This window comes from Cuculus canorus, chromosome 5, assembly GCF_017976375.1.
Source record: "Cuculus canorus isolate bCucCan1 chromosome 5, bCucCan1.pri, whole genome shotgun sequence".
Classification (NCBI taxonomy): Eukaryota; Metazoa; Chordata; class Aves; order Cuculiformes; family Cuculidae; genus Cuculus; species Cuculus canorus.
The window spans coordinates 1,634,008-1,656,895 of NC_071405.1; the positions used below are offsets into that span (position 1 = coordinate 1,634,008).

General features: G+C 48.3%; 1 protein-coding gene across 2 annotated transcripts in view; it reads right to left on the minus strand.

Moving 5' to 3' along the window:
- The window catches only part of MDGA2 (MAM domain containing glycosylphosphatidylinositol anchor 2), a 359,555-nt gene that overhangs the window by 223,187 nt on the left and 113,480 nt on the right, over positions 1–22,888 (minus strand). For both annotated transcript variants that reach the window (XR_008450022.1, XM_054067864.1), the window contains exon 2: positions 6,473–6,612. Coding sequence is in view for 1 of the 2 variants with exons in the window: in XM_054067864.1 (XP_053923839.1) it covers positions 6,473–6,612 (140 nt within the window). In the remaining variant the exon portion in view is untranslated. The remainder of the gene's footprint in view (positions 1–6,472; positions 6,613–22,888) is intronic.

Sequence of the window (22,888 nt, forward strand, 5' to 3'; positions counted from 1 at the left end):
CTCGATAGGTGAAGGAATTTTTCCTGATGTCCAGTCTAACCCTCCCCTGGTGCAAGTCATACCACTACTTAGGAGACCAGACCAACAGCCACCTCACCACACCTCAATTTGGGGAGCTGCAGAGAGTGATGAGGTCTCCCCTCAGCCTCCTCTTCTTCAGATCAAACAACCCAAGTCCCACTTCCACAGGCCCTGGGCTCCAGCCCCTCAATGTCTGTCTTGTACTGAGGGGCCCCAAACTGAAGTCCTCACCCTGCGGGACCCATCACCAGCCCACAGAGCCCCACACAGACCGTGGGCTCAGCTCTGCCAGCGGCGAACAGAGCAAGAACCGCCCTGTGCTCTCAACCCAGAAGGGCTCTGCAGAATTTTGTACAAAAATCCAAACCAACCTCTGGGCAAAACCCTGAAAGCAGTAATTAAGGAAAAAAAGGTTGCATTTGCCCACCCACCGTTAACCTCACCTGAGCAGGGATGTGGCATTTGAAAAACTTAATCAAGGAAAATTAGTTTCTATGGTAACTAATGGCACATTTAATAGATGAAGTGATGAGGGCTGTGTATAAGAATGCTGCAAATTATGAATAGCACCGATACATCGAACACAACACAATCACTGCGCAGACAGAAAGCAGCCGTGAAACAATGTGTTGGGGTGCTCAGAGCTTTCTGTGTAACGAGGGGGAAGCTACACCGTAAAAGTGTTTGTTGTTCTCTTTCCCTATAGTCACAGAACTATGGAATGGTTTAGGTTGGAAGGGATCTCAAAGCCCATCCAGTCCCATCCCCTGCCATGGGCAGGGACACCTCCCACTGGATCAGGGGCTCCAAGCCCCATCCAACCTGGCCTGGAACCCCTCCAGGGATGGGGCAGCCCCCACTGCTCTGGGCACCCTGGGCCAGGGCCTCCCCACCCTCACAGCAAAACATTTCTCCCTAAGATCTCATCTCCATCTCTCCTCTTTCAGCTTGAAACCCTTCCCTCTCTATCCCTGCCCTCCCTGATCCAGAGCCCCTCCCCAGCTTTCCTGGAGCCCCTTTCAGCACTGGAAGCTGCTCTAAAGTCTCCCCAGAGCCTTCTCTTCTCCAGGCTGAACAACCCCAACCCTCTCAGCCTGTCATGGCAGAGGTGCTCCAGCCCACAGATCATCTTTGTGGTCTCCTTGGATCTGTTCCAACAGTTCCATCTCCCTCTCATGTTGGAGTCCATGATGCAGGACTCCAGGTGGGGTCTCACCAGAGCAGATCCGAGGGGCAGAATCCCCTCCCTCCCCACTGGTCTTTGGATGCAGCCCAGGACACAGTTGGTTTCTGAGCTCAGAGCGCAAACTGCTGCCTCATGTCGAGCTTCTCACCCCCGAGCACCCCAAGTCCTTCTCCTCAGGGCTGCTCTCAATCCATTCTCCCCACAGCCTGTACTTGTGCTCGGGACTGCCCTAATCCAGGTACAATAATTAACGTAGTTTTACATTATGCTCCACAAAGGCCTCACCGATATTGATTAGACATCAAAAAAACCCTACTAACCAAGTTTCAAAGCAGTTTCCAGTTTGAAAGCGCAGCCCACCGCTCTGGGTACCGGAGAATCCCTAGTTCCACCTGCCTGTAACTTCTTTTAGGGGCAATTTTGCAGCACGCGGTGGGAAGGCAGTAAAGCTGAGGACAGCTTTTCAAAGAGAGGCCCCTCTAGAGCAGCGTCATTTCAACAAGACTCGGAGCTGATCACAAAGAGGCACACGCAAGTCATCAACCTCTTTGAGAGCCGCATCCATTGATCGAAGACTTAAAAGCAATGCCTGGAAAGACAAAAAGGCATAAACGTGCGCTTTGGTAAATCATGCAGGAGCACTGACATGAAAGGGAAGAAAACTTTCATTCCTCCTCCCAGGCTTCCACCGGCAGCAGACACTGACACCGGCAGCCTCAGATCATGGAGCATAGCATGTACACCCACACCAGCCCCACCAGCTCTGGCTTCAAAGCAAGAAGCACACCCTGAGGAGAAGAACCCCACAAGAAGCACCTTCTCTTTGCCTTTTCCAATCCGTGAAGGAACAAGAAAATATGGGTCCCACCTAGTTGGAACCCATTCTCCATTGCTTCAATCCTCCCGCTACGGCCCCTCGTACCCGATGTAAAGTAACACCAAACTCCAACCCACACAAGAAGAAGGGGCTTCCAGAAGGCAAGCTGAAGGCACTCTCACTCAGAAAGGTGGCCTGTCTCTAGCGCTTCCAGCCCAGTCCTCTTCCCCAGGAGAAGCTTTTGGATCTACAAGCACTCACTTGCAGGCATTAACGTGCACACAAAGGCATCCTTGGGTGTAAAAGTGTCCCACATACAAAACTTGGGTACTGAGGAGCCACTTTGCAAAATGAAGGAGAAGGACACATCTGAAACCTTCCGAGAGAGCCTTTTTATCCTCTCTCTTTGTACCCCAGTAGTGAGGTGGGTGCCGGTTTTAATGCTGAAAATGCTGGCAAATCAAACGCTCTAAGATTAGTTTTGCAGTTTTAGAAAGCAAGAACCCTTCGTCAGGCCTGGGCAACATAGAATCATAGAAGAGTTTGGGTTGGAAGGGACCTTCAAGATCATCCAGTTCCAACCCACCTGCCACGCGCAGGGACACCTCCCACTGGATCAGGGGCTCCAAGCACCATCCAACCTGGCCTTGAACACCTCCAGGGATGGGGCAGCCACCACTGCTCTGGGCAGCCTGGGCCAGGGCCTCCCCACCTTCAGCATGAATAAATTCCTCCTTCTGTCTAGTCTAACTATGCCCCTCTCCAGTTTACACCCATTGCCCCCAGTCCTATCCCCACAGCCTTTGTGAACAGCCCCTCCTCAGCTTTCTTGTAGCCCCTTTCAACACTGGAAGCTGCTCTAAGTTGTCCTCAGAGCTTTCTCTTCTCCAGGCTGAACAACCCCAACTCTCTCAGCCTGTCAAATGTGGGAGCGATCTCCATCAATCACGTGCAACGAGACAAGAGCTGTTAGAGAATACATTTTCCCCTGACATGCATGTGGATAAATTTTCCCAGAAATCTGATGCATATTCTATTACTTTCAAGGCTCTAATTTTAATGCTATGTAACTTTGCAACAGTCAAAACTCTTGCTAATTTGGAGGTGGCTGCAGGTCTCTTCTTGACCTTACCTGCTCCGATAGAACAAAAACTCCAAACCAAGGTGATTATAGAAGAAGACACATCTGTTCAGCACAGATCACACTGAACATAATATGTTATCATTTTTAAAGAAAGAAGAGTGTCTGTAAATACTGTTTTAAAGAAAAGATGCTATCAGAGGGACATTCTGTCTAACTTTCAACAACCACAACTGCTTAGATGAAACTTAACTGTACTTCAGCTTAAATCAAATTATTCCACTTTGAGATATTCCACATACTGTGTCAGTCTCCCCTCTCAAGTAACAAGGAACAGGATGAGAGGAAATAGCTTCAACTGCACCAGGAGAGGTTTAGATGGGATATAGGGAAATATTTCTTTACCAACAGAGCGGTGAAGCCCCAGGAGAGGCTGCCCAGGGAGGTGATGGAGTCTCCCACTCTGGAGGGATTCAAGAAGCATGTAGACATGGAACTTTGGAACATGGTTTAGTCGGCACAGTGTGGGTTGGCTGGTGGTTGGACCTGATGAACTTTGAGGTCTTTTCCAACCTTAATTATTCTACAGTTCTTGGAAGGAAGGATGCAAAATGGATCTTCTCATCAACTACACGCAGCACTCCTCTACCACTTCATTTTCTCCTCAGTTAACTCGTGTTTTCTGCCCACTGATGACACTTGGGGAAACGGTGAGCACCAATGGAGACTTTATAAAAGCTTAGTGCGGAGTTGCTTACTTCTTACAGCGTTGAAAACAAAAAGAGCTTCTATGCCTGTCAATAACTGAAAAAGTTTGAGAAACACGTGCGAGCTGAAGAGCGTTCCTAGAAAAGATACATAATTACTGATTTTACAGATTTCCTTCCTAGCGTCTGATAAAATATCATTTTGGGAAAAAATTTCCATACAATTTGCAAACTAAATATGATCACCTTCTGTGCAAAAATGGGAAAAAAATTGAAGTACTTAAAAAACTGGTAATTACCACAAAATGTGGATGGAAGCCACTTGCAAGAAGAAAGAAAACTAAAAATGTATTTTCACAGCTACCACCTTGCAAGGAGAATAGAATCATGGAATGGTTTGGGTTGGAAAGGACCTCAAAGCCCATCCAGTTCCTCCCCCTGCCACAGGCAGGGACACCTCCCACTGGATCAGGGGCTCCAAGCCCCATCCAACCTGGCCTGGAACCCCTCCAGGGATGGGGCAGCCCCCACTGCTCTGGGCACCCTGGGCCAGGGCCTCCCCACCCTCACAGCAAAACATTTCTCCCTAAGATCTCACCTCAATTTCCCCTCTTTCAGTTGAAAGCCTTTCCGCTCATCCTGTCCCTGCACTCCCTGAGCAAGAGCCCCTTCCAGCTTTTCTGGAGCCCTTTTGACTTTCCAGAGCACTAAAATTGAATGGAAATTTAATGGGAAGGTGATAAAAAGGTAATGTTCAAACACAGCCCTGCCAAGCCTCCTGCATTTTGCTGTAGAATCACCCATCTGAGGCCACCAAAACTCTCCCCCCCAGCTCCCAGGTAATTAATCTGCAAAATATATTGTGAGTCTTGGAGAGCTGCAACACGAGAGCCAGCGTGAGAGCCAACCAAGGTGCTGGCTGGCAAAGAAAACCTATAAACAGGTAAAACTTGAACTTCTTTTTTATTTCTTCTCATTAAATTGGGAGCAGCTATGGAATAAACAGCAGCCAATCAAGACATCTCTCCTTCCTGGAGGGACATCATTCATCTGCAGATGGGAGGTCTCCAGTGACTCCCCAGCCTCCCACCCTGCCTCACTGCACCTCACAGCTCCCATCCATCCTGTCCCACTGCAAGAAGAAGGTGTTTAATTCACCACCTTGCAAGGAAAATCCCTGAGAGGCATTCGTGTGTTCAAAATCTCATACAAACACGTGCTCTGGGAACGTGGTTATCATAGAATCGCTTGGTTGGAAAAGATCTTTGAAATCATCAAGACAAATTGTACCTATTCCCTACTAAACCAGATCCCTGAGAAACTCCTCCTCCCATCTTTTAAACTCTTCCAGGGTTGGAGACTCCATCCCCTCCCTGCGCAGCCTCTGCCAGGGCCTGAGAACCCTTTCTGTGATGACATTTTTCCTGATGTCCCATCTGAACCTGCTCTGGTGCAACTTGAGGCCATTCCCTCTCATCCTGTCCCCTGTCACTTAGCACCCACCTCACCACAACCTCCTTTCAGGCAGTTGTAGACAGTGATGAGGTCTCTTCTCCAGGCCATACAACTGCAGCTCCCTCATAACCCTTGTCCTCCAGCCCCTTCTCCAGCTCCGTTCCCTTCTCTGGACGCGCTCCAGCCCCTCAATGTCCTTCTTGGAGTGAGGGGCCAAAACCGAACCTGGGATTCGAGGTGTGGATTCACCAGTGCAGAGTCCAGGGTGAGAATTTCTTCCCTGCTCCTGCTGGCCTCATGTTTCTGATCCAGGCCAAGATGCCATTGGCCTTCTTGGCCACTGCTGGCTCATGGTCAGTCACTGTCAACCAACACCCTCTGAAGGTGACAGATTCACCTTCGGCTCTCAGTACTCAGCTTTTCAACAGCAGAGCAAGATGAGGGGACAGAGCAGAAGGCAGAGGGGCAGTGCTAGAAGAAGGAACAGAGAGCAGACTTGGTTCAAAGATCAAAGGAAAAGACGGCAATGGAAAAGCATCGCATTTACACAGACCTTGAAGGTTCTCAAGTAAAATAACCTGTGAACAGGGTGTTCTGGGCTAAGGGGAGTGGTGATGGTGACACAGCTGTAGCATCGAGACTCTCTGGCTGTGAATGTGGTGCTATAAAACAGAGTTAGGTCTGCGAAAAAGTAGATTCTTTCTGTTTAACTTGCGTTTTCTGGAGGGCTGCAACATTGGTTCTGATGACAGCCAAGGTCCAAGTGAACAGCGAGATTCCCCCGAGCTTTCAGGTGCCCATTTTCCAGCTCTTCACTCTGATCCACACTATCCACTTTCAGTTGTCCTTGTCCTCGTATTTGTTTTTCCTTTCCATCCACCAACCTCCACGGATCCCAAACACTCATATCAGGACTCCGTGTTAAAGTACAACACAGAATTGTTGAGTTTAATATCACGTTCCTAGCCAGACACTCAAAAAAGCCATAAAACCTTCCGCTGTTGATGTTTCTTCTGCAACACCCCAATATCAAACTAAAAGCCTGAACAAATCCCCTCCCTCAGATCCTGTCACATTAATCTTGACCTCTCTGCACCAGTCTAGTCCTTAGCAGAAGGTGAAACCAATCTACTGAGAGCCAGCGTGGGCAAAGGAAAGGTGCGGTGATCAGCCCTAGGCTGTCACCGGGCACGGTGGGGGCTCACCTGTGGCCGAGGATGGCCGGTGACCAGGCAGGTCAGCTCCAGCGTCTCGCCCTCGCGGATGGTGTAGACCCTCTCTGAGTAGCGCTCCTCCTCAATGTTGCACGCCAGGCCTGAGTGCACGATCCGCACCGTGGGGGGAGCTGCAAGACCCAGAGACAGAAACCAGGTGAGCATCAACATAGAATCATGGAATGCTTTGGGTTGGAAGGAACCTTAAAGCCCAGCCAGTCCCACCCCCTGCCATGGGCAGGGACACCTCCCACCGGATCAGGGGCTCCAAGCCCCATCCAACCTGGCCTGGAACCCCTCCAGGGATGGGGCAGCCACCACTGCTCTGGGCACCCTGGGCCAGGGCCTCCCCACCCTCACAGCAAAATATTTCTTCCTAAGATCTCATCTCCCTCTCCCCTCTTGCAGCTGAAAACTGTTCCCTCTCATCCCATCCCTGCCCTCTCTGATCCAGAGTCCCTCCCCAGCTTTCCTGGAGCCCCTTTCAGCACTGGAAGCTGCCCTAAGGTCTCCCTGCAGCCTTCTCTTCTCCAGGCTGAACAACCCCAACTCTCCGAGCCTGTCCTCATAACAGAGGTGCTCCAGACCTCACATCATCTCTGTGGGCTCCTCTGGACTCGTTCAACAGCTCAATGCCCTTCCTGTGTTGAGGACTTCAGAACTGAATGCAGGGCTCAGGTGATGTCTCACCAGAGCAGAGTTGAGTGGTAAAAATACCTCCCTCGCCCTGTTGGTCACAATTCTTTTGATGCAGCCTGGGATATGTTTGACCTTCTGAGCTGCAAGAGCTCATTGTTGGCTCATGACCAGTTTTTTCCTCTGCCAGTAACCCAAGTCCTTCTCAGCAGGGCTACTCTTGATCACATCATCCCCCAGCCTGTACTGAAGCCATGGATTGCCCTGACCCAAGCGCATGACCTTGCGCTTGGCCTTGTTGAACCTCATGAGATTCACACAGCCTCACTTCTCCAGCTTATCCAAGTACCTCTGGGTGCCATCCTGGCCTTCTAACATGTCATAGAATCATAGAATCACCAGGTTGGAAGGGACTCACTGGGTCATCGAGTCCAACCATTCCTAAAGCTCCCTAACCCATGACCCTCAGCACTTCATCCACCCGTCCCTTAAACACCTCCAGGAAAGGTGTCACCTGCAAACTTGCTACGGGTGCACTCGATCTCACTGTATTGCTGATGAAAATGATAAACACCACTGGTCCATGCCCTGGTGTTTGTTCAGACCCATTTCCACCACAGCAGCCTGGGAACACTGTATCCCCTTAGCTGGGAGAACTGGAGCTGAGTGTTTTCACCATGGGGACCACTCCCTTTCTTACTTAGCACACACACACTCAGCATCAGAAGAAATTGCCACGCAATTTATTAATACCCAGCAATCCCCGACCGAAACCTTCCCAAACTCATTTACATTCCAGTTATTTTTGTTTCAATTTCCAAATGAACTCAGCATTATTGTTCGTTGGCGGTTTTTTATTATATATCTTCCTAAATGTATTATCACCCTCATTATGCAAATCAGAAAGCTTAATTAAACCACTAAAATTAAGCAGGAGAAACAGGAGGGCTGATGCTGCTTCTATTCAAGGCCAGCACCAAAATCCTGTTCCTGCCAGAGGGAGCAGGCTTTGGACCTGAGGTTGAGTTCAAACAGAACCTTTACTTTAATTTTCTTGTATTTGCAACCTGAATGACAGGAACTTGAGCTGTTCTACACGTTGTATGTGTAGGAAAACTGCACTGTTGTTGCTAATAAGGCAGCTACAAATTACAGCTCTGTTGCAGCAAGTCTCCAAAGCACATTTCTAGCTCTCTCGTTTTATTTCTGAACCATGAAATTCACCGCTATTCACGTTCACAGAGAGACGACTGGGAGGGTAAGAAAGTTGAGTTGAAGTCCTACTGTTACATAAAGGAACACAAACTAAACAACAGATGAGATAAAACGTAATTCTGATTTAGTAAGCCACGATTTCACCTTCTCTACGGATCACTGCGCTGCTCCCAATCAGCGAGAGGATCATGGAATTGTTTGGGTTGGAAGGGACCTCAAAACCCACCCAGTTCCACCCCCTGCCATGGGCAGGGACACCTCCCACTGGATCAGGGGCTCCAAGCCCCATCCAACCTGGCCTGGAACCCCTCCAGGGATGGGGCAGCCACCACTGCTCTGGGCACCCTGGGCCAGGGCCTCCCCACCCTCACAGCAAAGCATTTTAGCCTGGGCTTTTGGAAGTCCTGCCTGGAGTCTTCAATCCCAACCAGCAAGCAGAGCAACTAGAGCTGAACCCAACAGATCTCAAACCCATCAAGCTCTGAGCTCCGTTTCCCGTAGACAAGAGCCTCCCAAATGCTGCTGGGATAAGATCCGTGCCTTCTCCCCAAGTCCCTTGCAACAGCTGTACCCTCTCCCCATGACCATAGCTCCAATTTCAGAGCTCAGGGTGCACATCACCTCCCCCTCAGTCCACTCAAAAGATTATTTGATCAACTTGCAATTGCTCAGCTAAAACCTACACCGAGTGCACATGGGATTCCCGAGGCATCGCTCTGGCACCGCCCATCACCCGTGCCATCCCTGGTCCAACCCGCACACAGCTCTCAGTTGACGCAGCCTGTCGTGGTATCAACTATTACAGAATGCCTGGATTTGGTACAAGGCTGATCAGAATTCACATTTCCGACCCTCGCTCTCCAGAGGCTGAAGAAAACGTGACTCAAGCAAAAGACCCTGAACAAGACAGTGCCAGGGCAACTAAATGAACAGGATGAGAATAATTACTGTAGGCTTTAATGACTATGCCTGATATCCCCAGCTAACTTGCATCACTCCCTCCATCCCAGTCTACTATATTTAGATGATTTTCAGCCATGCTTGGCCTAGGTTAACCTCTTTGGCAGCAAGAATTCTGTCCTCGGTGGAGCCTCTCGGCAGAGCACCAATGCAGGCAGAAGAACTGATCATAGAACTGATAGAACTGATCATAGAACTGATCATCATGCAATGGTTTGGGTTGGAAGGGACCTCAAAGCCAATCCAGTTCCAACGCCCTATCATGGGCAAGGACAACTCCCGCTGGATAAGGCTGTTCAAAGCCTCATCCAACCTGGATGTTCCATGTGTTACTGGTGTGCTTACAGGTCTAACAGTACAAGGCAATGCAGGTCTGGATCACCACCGGATCAGCAGAGACATCAGCAACACCAACACTCTTTGTACTGAGGTCAGACATTAGGAAGAAATGTTTTCCTGCGAGAGCGGGGAGTCCCCGGCCCAGGTTGCCGAGGGAAGTTTGGCACTCCACGATTCTATGATTCTTAAATAATAAAACACTTCAATGCTAAAGCAGAGCCGCACAGCACAAAGGTAAAACAAGGTTCCATACTGAAATGCTAAAGCAGATCCACGGAGCAGAAAGGTAAAAGAAGGTTCAGCACAGATCATGAGCCTTCTGATAAAATTAGAAGAGTCAGCAACATTATGCCAACATCCTGCTGCTTTTTAAATCCATATAACATTAATATTACATTTTCGCTCATATTATATTCATACAACTTCAAATTACATTTGAAGTGTCCTTCGTTTTAGTGTCTCAGCCACTGCTCCACATCCATTAGGGTTTGGGAAAGCAATATAGAAAAGAAAAAACACCCCCCCGGGTATTATTATGGGAAAAGAATACATTGCTTTAAGAGAAGATCAAAGGAATAACGGAAAATAGAAAATATTCTTATTTCTTTATGTTTAAAGCCTTATGGTTTGGAAACCATCGCATAATTATGAAATGTCACCTCCCTCTCTACTGCAGGAATATTCATTAACAGCCACTTCTGAAATGTGCCCCCAAGGATTTAATACCAGACGAGACATTCAAGCACTATATCCTTGCCATTTATTTTGTTTGTGTCATTTTAGAAGAATTTGTCTTGTGTTTATCCACAGTAAATATTGCAAGGGAGAATCTACCAATGCGATGTTTGAGCCAACGCGCGCACACAACGCGAGGAGAGCAAGCGTTGGGTCAGAAGGAAAAGCCATAACATCAAAGCAAAGAAAAATCTTGCCTGGATTGTGATGGAAAGAAATTGTGTGGCACCACACACTCAGATGGCCAAGAAGGCCAAAAGGTTCCTGGCTTGGATCAGCCATGGTGTGGCCAGCAGGAGCAGGGAAGGCATTCTGCCCCTAGAATCGATGCTGGTGAGGCATCTCAAATCCCGGGTTCAGTTTTGGGCCCCCTCACTCCAAGAACAACATTGAAGGGCTGAAGCACATCCGGAGAAGGGAATGAAGCTGGAGAAGGGGCTGGAAAACAAGGATTGTGAGGAGCAGCTGAAGGATCTGAGGCTGTTTAGCCTGGAGAAAAGGAGGCTGAGGGGAGACCTCATCCCTCTCTGCAGGTCCCAGAAAGGAGGTTGTGGTGAGGTGGGTGCTGGGCTCTGCTCCCAAGCAACAAGTGATGGGACAAGAGGAAATGGTCTCAAATTGCACCAGGGAAGGTTAGATTGGATATTTGGAAAAATGTCTTTCCTGACAGAGCAGTGAAGCCCTGGCAGAGGCTGCCCAGGGCAGGGGTGGAGTCTCCATCCCTGAAGGTGTTCAAATTGTGTGTAGATGTGGCAGTCTGGGATGTGGTTTAGTCAGCACGGTGGGGTTGGGCTGTTGGTTGGACTGGATGAGTTCCTTTCCAGCCTTCACAATTCTATGAGATTTCTTCTATCAGGTGAAAAATGGGGCCAGCCTGCCCTTTCACCGTATCTCATTACACACTGAAGTTAGGTACGGCCCCTTTATCGGCTGCTCTCTTCCAGCCATTTTCATCTATTTCCCTTCCCTGTCCCTTGCACACCCCTCCACGCCCACAAAAGCAATTTGCTTTAAACTTGTAACAGGTTCCCCAGACAGTACAGACCCGGGGAAAAATTGCCATAAATATTCTGTGAGGGCAAAACCAGAAATGTCCAAAATTGAATATGTAGGCAGGTATCTAGACACACTTGACAAAAAGAGACAAAGGAGAAACCAGCTCTTGGGCTGAATGCTATTCAGCTTTGAAGAGAAACATGCACAATAACATTTGTTTTCTAAAGTGGTACAGGAGTAAGCAGAAAACAAGGGGTTTTCAAACTGAGCCTGTCACTCTGAAGCAGCAAATCACAGAATCATTGAGCCATTAAGGTTGGAGAAGACCTCTAAGGTCATCCAATCCAACCATCAGCCCAACCCCACTGTGACTATGAACCTGAAGCATAACGTCTATACGGTTTTGAACTCCTCCAGCGATGGGAACTCCCCCACTGCCCTGGGCAGCCTCTGCCAGGGCTTCACCACTCTGTCTGCAAAAAAACTATTTCCCTAATATCCAATCTAAACCTCCTGTGGTGCGATTTGAGACCATTTCTTATCATCCTATCACTTGTTACTTAGGAGAAGAGACGAAGAGCCCAGCACCCACCTCACCACAACCTCCTTTCAGGAGCTGCAGAGAGCGATGAGGTCTCCCCTCAGCCTCCTCTTCTCCAGGCTAAACAGCCCCAGGGCCCTCAGCTGCTCCTCATAATCCTTGTTCTCCAGCTCCTTCCCCTTCTGTGGACACACTCCAGTCCCTCAATGTCCTCCTTGTACTGAGGGGCCCAAAACTAAACTCAGCATTCAACAGAAATAAACAAATTATTCAATACAAATAAACAAGTGGGTGTCAGTATGGTACTCAGAAAGGAGATGCTTCACAACTTAGAGTACATTTGTGCAGCTGTTGTGCCAAAAAGAGACCTTGGACAACCAGAGTTCTCCAGCCTGCCTTTCTGTTTAATGCTGGTAATGCTCTTTAATATTAATCACAGTATTTACTGTAATTAGTGATTTGCTAAAAAAGCTCAACTGCTGTAATCTTATTAATAAGTTATCACCTCAGCCCTTGCTGAAAAGGCTCTCTGTCTACGTGACTGTGATTGCACTGCTTCCCAACTGCTCCAAACAGAAGATGCAGAAAATGATCATGAAGATGATCCGAGGGCTGACGCACCTCTCATAGGAGGACAGGCTGAGAGAGTTGGGGTTGTTCAGCCTGGAGAAGACTCCAAGGACACCTTAGAGCAGCTTCTAGCACTGAAAGGGGCTCCAGGAAAGCTGGGGAGGGGCTCTTGATCAGGGAGGGCAGGGACAGGGCTAGGAGGAATGGTTTTAAGCTCAAGAAGGGGAGGTTGAGATGAGATCTTAGGAAGAAATGTTTTGCTGTTCAGGTGGGGAGGCCCTGGCCCAGGTTGCCCAGAGCAGTGGGGGCTGCCCCATCCCTGGAGGGGTTCCAGGCCAGGTTGGATGGGGCTTGGAGCCCCTGATCCAGTGGGAGGTGTCCCTGCCCATGGCAGGGGTGGGACTGGATGGGCTTGGAGGTCCCCTCCAACCCAAACCATTCCATGATTCTGTGAAAAACCTATTATTTATTCATGATGTCCAAGTCAACCTCAGTAGTTTCTAGGGCACGAGATACTTGTTTACATGTGACATTATGAGAGCGTCAAATTAAAAACAGATCAAAGGATAAATGATTTTTTTGACAAGAGGTGAACCTCAACAAAAAGCATCTTCGATTTCTCAGCCTTTCAGTGACAGCTGGAAGGTGAAGGCTTTCCCTTCCTGTTTTGCTACATGCTCCCGGCCACCTCCACCTTTTGTTATATATGGATTCATCCCAGATCTACACATCTGGACTTCATAAAATCACAGAAACATTTGGGTTGAAAGGGACCTTAAACCCATCCAGTTCCACCCCCTGCCATGGGCAGGGACACCTCCCACTAGATCAGGGGCTCCAAACCCCATCCAACCTGGCCTGGAACCCCTCCAGGGATGGGGCAGCCCCCACTGCTCTGGGCACCCTGGGCCAGGGCCTCCCCACTCCCATGGGAAAACATTTCTTCCTAAGATCTCATCACAATCTCTCCTCTTTCAGCTGAAAACCATTCCCCCTCATCCTGTTCCTGCATGCTGGGATAAAAGCCCCTCCCCAGCTTTCCCGGAGCCCCTTTCAGCACTGGAAGCTGCTCTGAGGTCTCCTCGGAGCCTTCTCCAGGCTGAACAACCTCAACTCTCTCATCCTGTCCTCATACGGGAGGTGCTCCAGCCATGACTTCTCTGTCAACCTATTCCAGTGCTCTTGCAAGGACCAGAGCGAGCACAACAAAGATACTTGCACAAAACCTTTGAAAGAGCTTGTTCTTGTGCTTCACCAGCACTCAACATGGTCCTGGAGAGATTCAGAGAGCCTCCAGCAGCTCACTGTGATCAGCAGGAGAGCACAGTACACCTGTCAGGAGATGCAACAGTGAACGCTTCAATATTCCAAATCACTTTAAATAAGAAAGAAGTCCTTAAAGGAGACAAGGCTCTCAGCCCATGTTCACATCCAAAGGGTTATCACGACTTTTTTCTCATCACAAACCAGAGCACATTCACCATTCCACAAACAGATACGGACAGACACACACCATATGCCACAGTTCATAAGTTTTTAATGCTGGCACAGCAGGAGGAAAAATAAACACGAGCGTAATGCGTTGTAAGGGAAGGAAACCCCAAATCTATCTGTTCCTAGAAACGACGACGTTGCGGTTCCCTTCGCTCAGGAGATGCTCTGCTGATAAGCCCAGTAGTGTCAGAATCAGGTCAACTCGTGACAGCAGTGGCAGAGTGATTTAATTAGCTCGGTGCCTTCTTATGCTAACGCTATCAATCAAGGAGGCTTCCCGGACTCTGGAAAACAGTTACAGTCACAGAGATATCAGTGATACCAAACATAAGGGCCAACAGTGGGGAGGGACTTAAAAGGCTTGGAGTGATAGGATGAGGGACAATGGCTATAAAGTGGAGAGGGGCAGATTGAGACTAGGCATAAGGAGGAATTTCTTCACTATGAGGGTGGGGGGGCCCTGGAACAGGTTGCCCAGGGAAGTTGTGGCTTGATAGGTGTTACCATGTGTATAAACTGAAACTGGGTAGAAAACACCTAGTATGTATCTGCAGGAACATAGGAACTGCTATTTATAGCACACGGGAACCTTCTAAACTATGGCCTCGCCTTGAAGCTATCACTGATCTACTGAGGCTACTGAAGGTAACACAGGGCCAGAAGACCATCTAAAAAATGAAATTAAAAGGCATATTAAAAAGAAGATATTGAAGAGGTTTAACCATAAGAAATCTTTTCCGACATGTGCCCAGGAAGAGCTCTGCTTGCTCAGTAGGACTTTGCACGATATGGCTTGCAACAGGAATGTCACGACTGGAGAAGAACTGCACTGGCCCAGGTTGCCCAGAGCAGTGGTGGCTGTCCCATCCCTGGAGGGGTTCCAGGCCAGGTTGGATGGGGCTTGGAGCCCCTGATCCAGTGGGAGGTGTCGCTGCCCATGGCAGGGGTGGGACTGGATGGGCTTTGGGGTACCTTCAATTCTATCATTCTATGAACTGATTTCAAACACCCTCTACCACAGTAAGCCACTTGAACAGGTTGGCATCACACAGCCTCCAGCTTCCTGCATTAAGTATTTGGCGTTTATCATAGAAACACAGAATGGTTTTGGTTGGAAAAGACCTTTAAGATTGAGTCCAACCATAGATTCAGCCCTGCTAAGTCTGCCACAAGACCATGTCCCCACGTGCAATATCTGCTCTACTTTTAAACCCCTCCAGAGATGGTGACTCCACCACCTCCCTGGGCAGCCTCTTCCAATGCAGGACAACCCCTTCAATAAAGAAATTCCTCCTAATTTGCAAATTAAATCTCCTCTGGTGCATCTTGAGGCTGTTTTCCTCTGTCCTGTCACTGGCTACAAGGGAGAAGAGACCAACCCCCACATAGCTACAACCTCCTTTGACTCACATGGGACCTGAAATGAAGAATGTAATCAATAACCTGAATGTTTATTTAATTAAAAAAAATGTATAACAATTCCCATTCCCCACCCGTCCCCAAAGAAATACAGCCAGTCCGACAATGAATATATTAGAGGACTGAAACTCACCTCCAATTAGAAAGGGACACCACAAATCCCACATCAGCAGCAGTAAACTACTCTAAACTCAGCACTGATGAGAATTATTGCCATAGGGCAGTGCATTCATCATGGCAACAGCACTGAGATCCCTGGTCACTTTGTTTGCAATTAGCAGAATTAAGAGCTGATATGAGTAAAGGAATATTTAATTCCGAGAGTCACAAACACATCTGCAAAAAGAAGACTATTTCCTCCTTATTGTAGAATCATAGAATCCCTAGGTTGGAAAAGACTTTTGAGATCATCAAGTCCAACTGTACCTGTCCACTACTAAACTTGGGAGAAGAGCCCAGCACCCACCTCACCATAACCTCCAGGAGCTGCAGAGAGCAATGAGGTCTCCCCTCAGGCTCCTCTTCTCCAGGCTGAACAGTCCCAGCACACTCAACTGCCCTCAGAACCCCCATTCTCCAGTCCCTTCCTCAGACGCACTCCAGCCTCTCAGTGCCTTTCTTGAACTGAGGGTCCCAAAACTGAACCCAGGATTCAAGGTGTGGCCCCACCAGCTCCAAATATAGGGTCACCATCCCTTCCCTGCTCTGAGTTCTGGTATTGTTCAGATTTCAAGTCTCTCACCACTGTTTCCCAGGAAGCTGGTGACCCAGTCTCTGCGCGTGAAAGTGAAACGTTCCAACGGCAAATAAGTGTGGCCAGAGATAATAACATCTGGGAGGAACTGCAGCGCTGGGGCTCTCCATGCCCGGCAGCAGCCCCAAAGCAGATGGCTTCCATTCTAACCACTGCTGTCTCAGCATTCAGTTAATTAAGGCAGCACAAATGTGGAGCATCATTTGCAAAAAGCTCTTTAAATGGGAGTTTCATCAACAATTCCTAAAACCTCAAGAACTTGGTTTCTAATTGGCTCTAAGCAACTTCCAATCCAAACCATTCTGTGCTTCAACAACTCTCTCATTATTCTTCCTCAGTGTTTAGTTGTCCCTAAACGTTTACTCTTCTTGTTTAGCAGTATGTAGCAAAGTTGGTGAGCAAAGCTGCTCTCTTCCTAGATGAAAGAAAGATCCCAATGATCCAAGGAAGACCCAACTCTGTTGACATTGCGGTCTCTTCCCTGCAATGAGTTCTAGCTCAGCCTGCTAGAACAGCCACCGGGTTCCTCCTGGTGGGAGAGCTCAGCTTTGAAAGGCTTCTGTAGAAGCCCAACCACCGTACCTATTTCTGTGTGGACAGCCTGGAGAAGAGAAGGGTGTGGGGAGACCTTAGAGCAGCTTCCAGTACTGAAAGGGGCTCCAGAAAAGCTGAGGAGGGGCTTCTTAGAAAGACCTGTTCTGACAAGACAAGAAGGAATGGTTTTAAACTAAGGAAGGGCACACTCAGTCTGGATATGAGGAATTCTTTACAATTAGGGTGGTGAGAACCTGACCCAGGTTGCCCAGGGAGGTCGTGGAGGCCCCACCCCTGGAGACATTTGAGGTCAGGTTGGATGGACCTACGAGCAACCTGATTGAGTTAAAAATGTCCTTACTCTTACAGCAGGGTTGTACTGGATGACCTGTAAATGTCCCTTCCAACTCAAAACATTCTATGAGTCCAACTCTGCCTTCTTCTACTTCAGCTGAGCCATCAGAGAGACCTCACTGCAATACCATCTCTGTTGTGTTTTCGTAGGAACAAAGGGCTGCCAACGCCAACTGCCACTGCAGGGTCACGCGCATGTGGCCCTGCAAAGGCAAAGAATTAAGAATAATTTCCCCTATGCTCTTGCAAGAATTTATCTCCTGACTTACCCCTTGCTCTTTCTTCCACCCATCAAAAGGTCATCTAATTCAATTCGAGGAGACAGACTGCTCTTCTGCAGCTGTAGGACAGCTAATGTGCACACACTGATAAGACTACAAGACCTTGATCAAGGAGGGCAGGGACAGAATGAGGGGGAACAGTTTTAAGCTCAAAGAGGGGAGAGTGAGATGAGATCTTAGGAAGAAAAGGGTGCCCAGAGCAGTGGTGGCTGCCCCATCCCTGGAGAGGTTCCAGGCCAGGTTGGATGGGGCTTGGAGCCCCTGATCCAGTGGGAGGTGTCCCTGTCCATGGCAGGGGTGGGACTGGATGGGCTTTGAGATCCCTTCCAACACAAACCATTCCATAATTCTACAGATTTTGGCTGCCAAGTTACTCCTCCAAAAGAAACAGGAGGACAACATGGATAACTCCATTTCAGCTGCACGTGGGGCACACTCATGGCAACAGTTTCTCTCTTGACCCTGGAAGAAAAAATTGAATTGCCTGGAGTATCAGCACTGAGAATCCACCCCTCTGGAATGGGATCTCCAGACAGGATTTCTGAGAACGAGTTTCTTTGGAGGGGTTTGTTTAGTTTTCAAACTGGGTCTTGGCCACGAGTAAAGTCTTTGAGTCTCACTGCCTTGGAATTCTTGCTTCTCCTTGACACGATTAAACTGGTAATTAAAAGTTTGAACAGCAGTTCTGTTTTCCTAGACCTAGAAGTTTCCCTTCTCCCAAGGGCCAGGCAATAAGATGAGAGGGGATGGTTTTCAGCTGGACCAGGGCAGGTTCAGATTGGACATCATGTCGTCATGGATAAGGTTCTCAGGCCCTGGCAGACGCTGCCCAGGGAGGCAGTGGAGTCCCCATTCCTGGAAAGGTTTAAAAGATGGGAAAGATGAGTTTCTTAGGGATCTGGTTTAGCAGTGGACCGGTATGGTTGGGCTTGATGATCTCAAAGGACTTTTCCAACCAAATGATTCACAATGGACTCTGTAATTGGATAGTGTCCGTTTCCCAGCCTCTTATTCCAGCACACTCAGAGAACACCACTCTCATGATTCCTTGGTTAGTTCTCCACATACCGGGTTGAAACACGCTTTGCACACAACAAATATGGCATCTTTCCAGGACCACACCGATTTGGGGGGGAATTCTTCAAGACAAGTGTAAAAGGAAACCTTCCCACATGCCATCTTCCTCCCTGAACCGCTCTTTGAGCAGTTTGCAACCCACAGATTGCAGGCAGTGGGCTCAAGGAGTCTTCTAAAATAAGACACGATCTACAAGCAGCGGGCTTAATTGAAGCAACACTTTGTTGCTCCTGGCATCACAAAACAGATGATGGTGCCAGACCTATTTCAAGAGTATTATAGTCTAGCAGTAAACACGTCTCACTTATTTGGCTGCTCTGAGCATACAGTAGTATGTTGACTTTCCCCCACCTAATATGACACAGACACAAGAAAATCAAACGCATTAAAAATCATTGCTTCTAAATCCTGAATTCTTAATCAGTACCACAAAAAAATCTTTCAGAAATGTATTTTTAACCAAGAAACCTCCAGCAGGACACTTCAAGACAAAGAGCAGCATGGGCAGGGACACCTCCCACTGGATCAGGGGCTCCAAGCCCCATCCAACCTGGCCTGGAACCCCTCCAGGGATGGGGCAGCCACCACTGCTCTGGGCACCCTGGGCCAGGGCCTCCCCACCCTCACAGGAGAACATTTCTCCCCAAGATCTCATCTCAATCTCTCCTCTTGCAGCTGAAAACCATTCCACTCATCCCATCCCTGCCCTCCCTGATCCAGAGCCCCTCCCCAGCTTTCCTGGAGCCCCTTCCAGCACTGGAAGCAGCTCTAAGGTCTCCCTGCAGCCTTCTCTTCTCCAGGCTAATCAAGCTGGTGGAGAATTAGCCAGTGTCCACCTCCCATCTCTTGCAGCCAAGCACAGAGCGAAAGAAGCAAAGTCTATTGAGATTCCTTCTGAGATGTAGAGACACCCGGACCTTTGAATTCCATAGTGCCACTATTACGCTACACCTTGCTCACAGCCATGCCCACGGTCCACATCACGGCACATCTATAATAGAGCATTTTCTGATGAAGCAACAGAGCGCAACCGAGCGAAACAAGGTTAAGGCTGGCATCCAATAAGAACATTAAAATGTGTTTTCCCAGTCCTGTGCTTTCACATAATGTTAGGACATAGTGAACCAAAATCGTCATCTGCTCTGCAGACTTATAAGCATCTTTAGGATCAACAATCATGTCAGCTGAGTTGGGGTGGAAAAGCTTTGAGCTCCAGCATCTCGGGAGCTAACTAAGCCCAGGCCATCCTTGTTTGTCACCAGAAAGCATAGCTTGGCAGTACAAACACTTGGAAGAGCGATACTCAGGAACGCGTGCTGAGGCACCTCACCAGGATGACCATACTTGTGCTCCACCACCTGTAGATAGGCCGTGGGCAACTCTTAAACTCAGCAACCAGTACTTGTGAGGGAGGTGCTGGGTGCCTGAACCACCAGCTGTGGGATAAAAGACAGCCCAGAAGGGAAGGAATCATAGAATTATTTAGGTTGGAAAAGATCTTTAAGGTCATTGAGTCCAACCGTTAACGTGTCACTGCCAAGTTCACCAAGACATGTCCCCAAGCACCACATCTACATGTCCTTTAAATCCCACCAGGGATGGGGACTCCACCACTGCCCGGGGCAGCCTCTGCCAGAGCTGAGCCCAATCCCAATGCTGCCCCCAAAGAGCCTGAGCACTATTCCCAGAGCTCCTCCTCCTCTTGGACTCTTGGTCCCACAGGGATTGCAGATGCAGAAAAGTGGGTCAGCCTTCCCTCAAAGCACTGCCAGAATCACACTTCAAACACTCACAGAGTCCCCCGCCTCCTCTGAAAGCCTGGTGCAACGCTGAACTTCTCCATCAGCTCAGGCAAAAGCAACCAAAATCCAGTTCATAAGGATGTCCCAATGCAGAAGGAAGAACTGTAGGTGCTACAAAACCCACGCAATCACCAGCAACGGGGATTGTGCTGTCCTGAAAGGCGCCTTTCTTGCCTGGCTCAGCAATGAAGGTTTCCCTCAACGCCGCACAGCCCTCAACAAGGGTTTCATTTGAGTTTGCTGACTGAAAGAATCACAGTTTAATATTAAAAAGGCATTTTAAAATACATACCCTTACATGAATGCAAATGAAAAGGATGATGCTTTATAGTGTTAAGCAAGAATAAACAGCTTTTTAAACAGCAATTTGCATTGCTTGAGCGGTAGCACCAATCTGTCCCAGCGACTATCGAGCAAACAAACCTCCTTTCAGGGAGAAAAATGATTCCTTGAATTAAAATGGGGTTTCCTGTGCTTCGATGTCTCACACCTAGTTTTCACGTCTTTGTTTTGAAACACTGAGTGTAGGAGTTGCTGCTGAATGACTGGGAGATGTTCTGTTACATAAAGCCAGGAACGTATTACACCAGATTTTATATATTCCAGGCACAACCAAAGCTTGTGTAATTCCCTTCAGCAGAAAAAGAGTAACACAGTTAAAACCAAACAAATAAACAAAATAAACCAATTCAGACATCAGAAGCACCAAGAATATGACACATTGATCTATTAGCTCACAGAATCACAGAATCATACAATTGCTTGGCTGGAAAAGACCTCTGAGATTATTGAGCCCAACCGTCCCTGTCCACTGCTAAACCAGACTCCTCAGCACCTCATACACCCGGCTTTTAAACACCTCCAGGGATGGAGACTCCACCACCTCCCTGGGCAGCCTCTGCCAGGGCTTTACCTTTTGGTGAAGAAATATTTCCCAGTATCCAATCCGAACCTGCCCTGGTGTAACTTGAGGCCATTTCTTCTGGTCCGGTGACTTGTTAGTTGGTAGAAAAGACCAGCACCCACCTCATCTCAACCTCCTTTCCAGGAGCTGCAGAGAATGACGAGGTCTCTCCTCATAACCCCTGTTCTCCAGCCCCTTCCCCAGCTCCGTTCCCTTCCCTGGACGTGCTCCAGCCTCTCAATATCCTTCTTGTAATGAGGCGCCAAAACTGGGCTCACAGGAAAACATTTCTTCCTAAGATCTCATCTCAATCTCCACTCTTTCAGCTTAAAACTGCCCCCCCTTCATCCTATCCTTGCTCTCCCTGACAAAGAGAAGCAAGAGAGCATCTTCCTTCCCTTCACAGGCGGTGCTGCACAGAAGAACCTGCAGAGGAGCACTTACAGTGGAAGGGACAAAAGTCCTCAAATGCTGTTTGACGCTTGGATGATTTTCTGCACCAACTGCCCACACACGACTGACAGTTGTACACGACTGTCAAACCCACCACCCAGCCTGCCTGGAAGAGCTACCAGGAATTAGGGAGATGTTTAAAACAGCTCAGTTTGCAGTGGCTCATCCTCCAGGGAGAGGCTCTGCATGGGCCAAGTTCACAGAATCATAGAATGGTTTGGGTTGGAAGCAACCTGAAAGCCCATCCAGTTCCAACCCCCTACTATGGACAGGGACAACTCCCACCGGATCAGGTTGCTCAAATCCGCATCCAAGTTGTCACTGATGCGCTGCAGGCACTGGGGAATTTATAACATCTCCCTATCAGTCAAACCCTGCCTTCTCATCTTTGTGATTCATTGATGCCTACTAGGAGATGAGCTCATGCTGCAGTTTTCCTCCTAGAAGAAGTACTGTTTGGATACTCCTTTGCATCCAACCATTCCAAATGGAATTAGTTCCAGGAGACCTAGCAGCTGAACAGTCTTTGACGCTCCTCCATCAAGTGTGCTTCAAACTAGCCCAACCCTTTTGATATTAAATGAGACTTGGATTGACAATGAGGCCAGCCAAAACGGAAACCACCTCCCCATGATCCCATTTCCTTGGGAAGTCACGCTAATAGCTCAGAATTGATGTGGCGTTGAACACACAACCTGCCTTCGGAGTTAAGTTCGCAATCAGCATTTCTGCGAGTTATTTGAATGCGCATCAATGAATGATCAACAAATCAATACAAATTAATGATGGAAATTAGTGAACTCCCACCTTGGTGCTCAGGCGACATTAGGCTGTGTATGATTGCGGATACGAAGCACCAGTCCCTTCCCAGTGGCTGATGACTTCTCCAATTTTATTAACAGAGCGCAATTAGCCATTAAGTCTCATTATAGAGTCTCTCGCAGAATTGCGTAAGCCTGTTAAAGCATTCAGAGTGGGAAAGAGACCTCATTTCTCAAAGCCAAAACTAATCAGCGGTGCTAAGCACCATTCTTACCCTCAACACCACGCAACCCTCAAGTTCAGCAGCACCATGTGCTCCAGCAATGCCACATCATGCCACAACCCAGCAGTGACCTCCCGGCCACTGAGATGCCATTCAGCATTTCTGCAGATGAGTGTGAGCACAATGTTATCAAGCAGAAAAGCTCTGCTTTAGTCACCACATGCTCGGTGCAATGAGAAAGACCACTGTTGGGGCTCAGGCTTTAAAAACAAAACCAGAAAGAGAATGGAGAAAAGATAAGTATAGGATAGAATGACAGAATCATAGAATGATAGAACAATTCAGATTGGGAGGGATC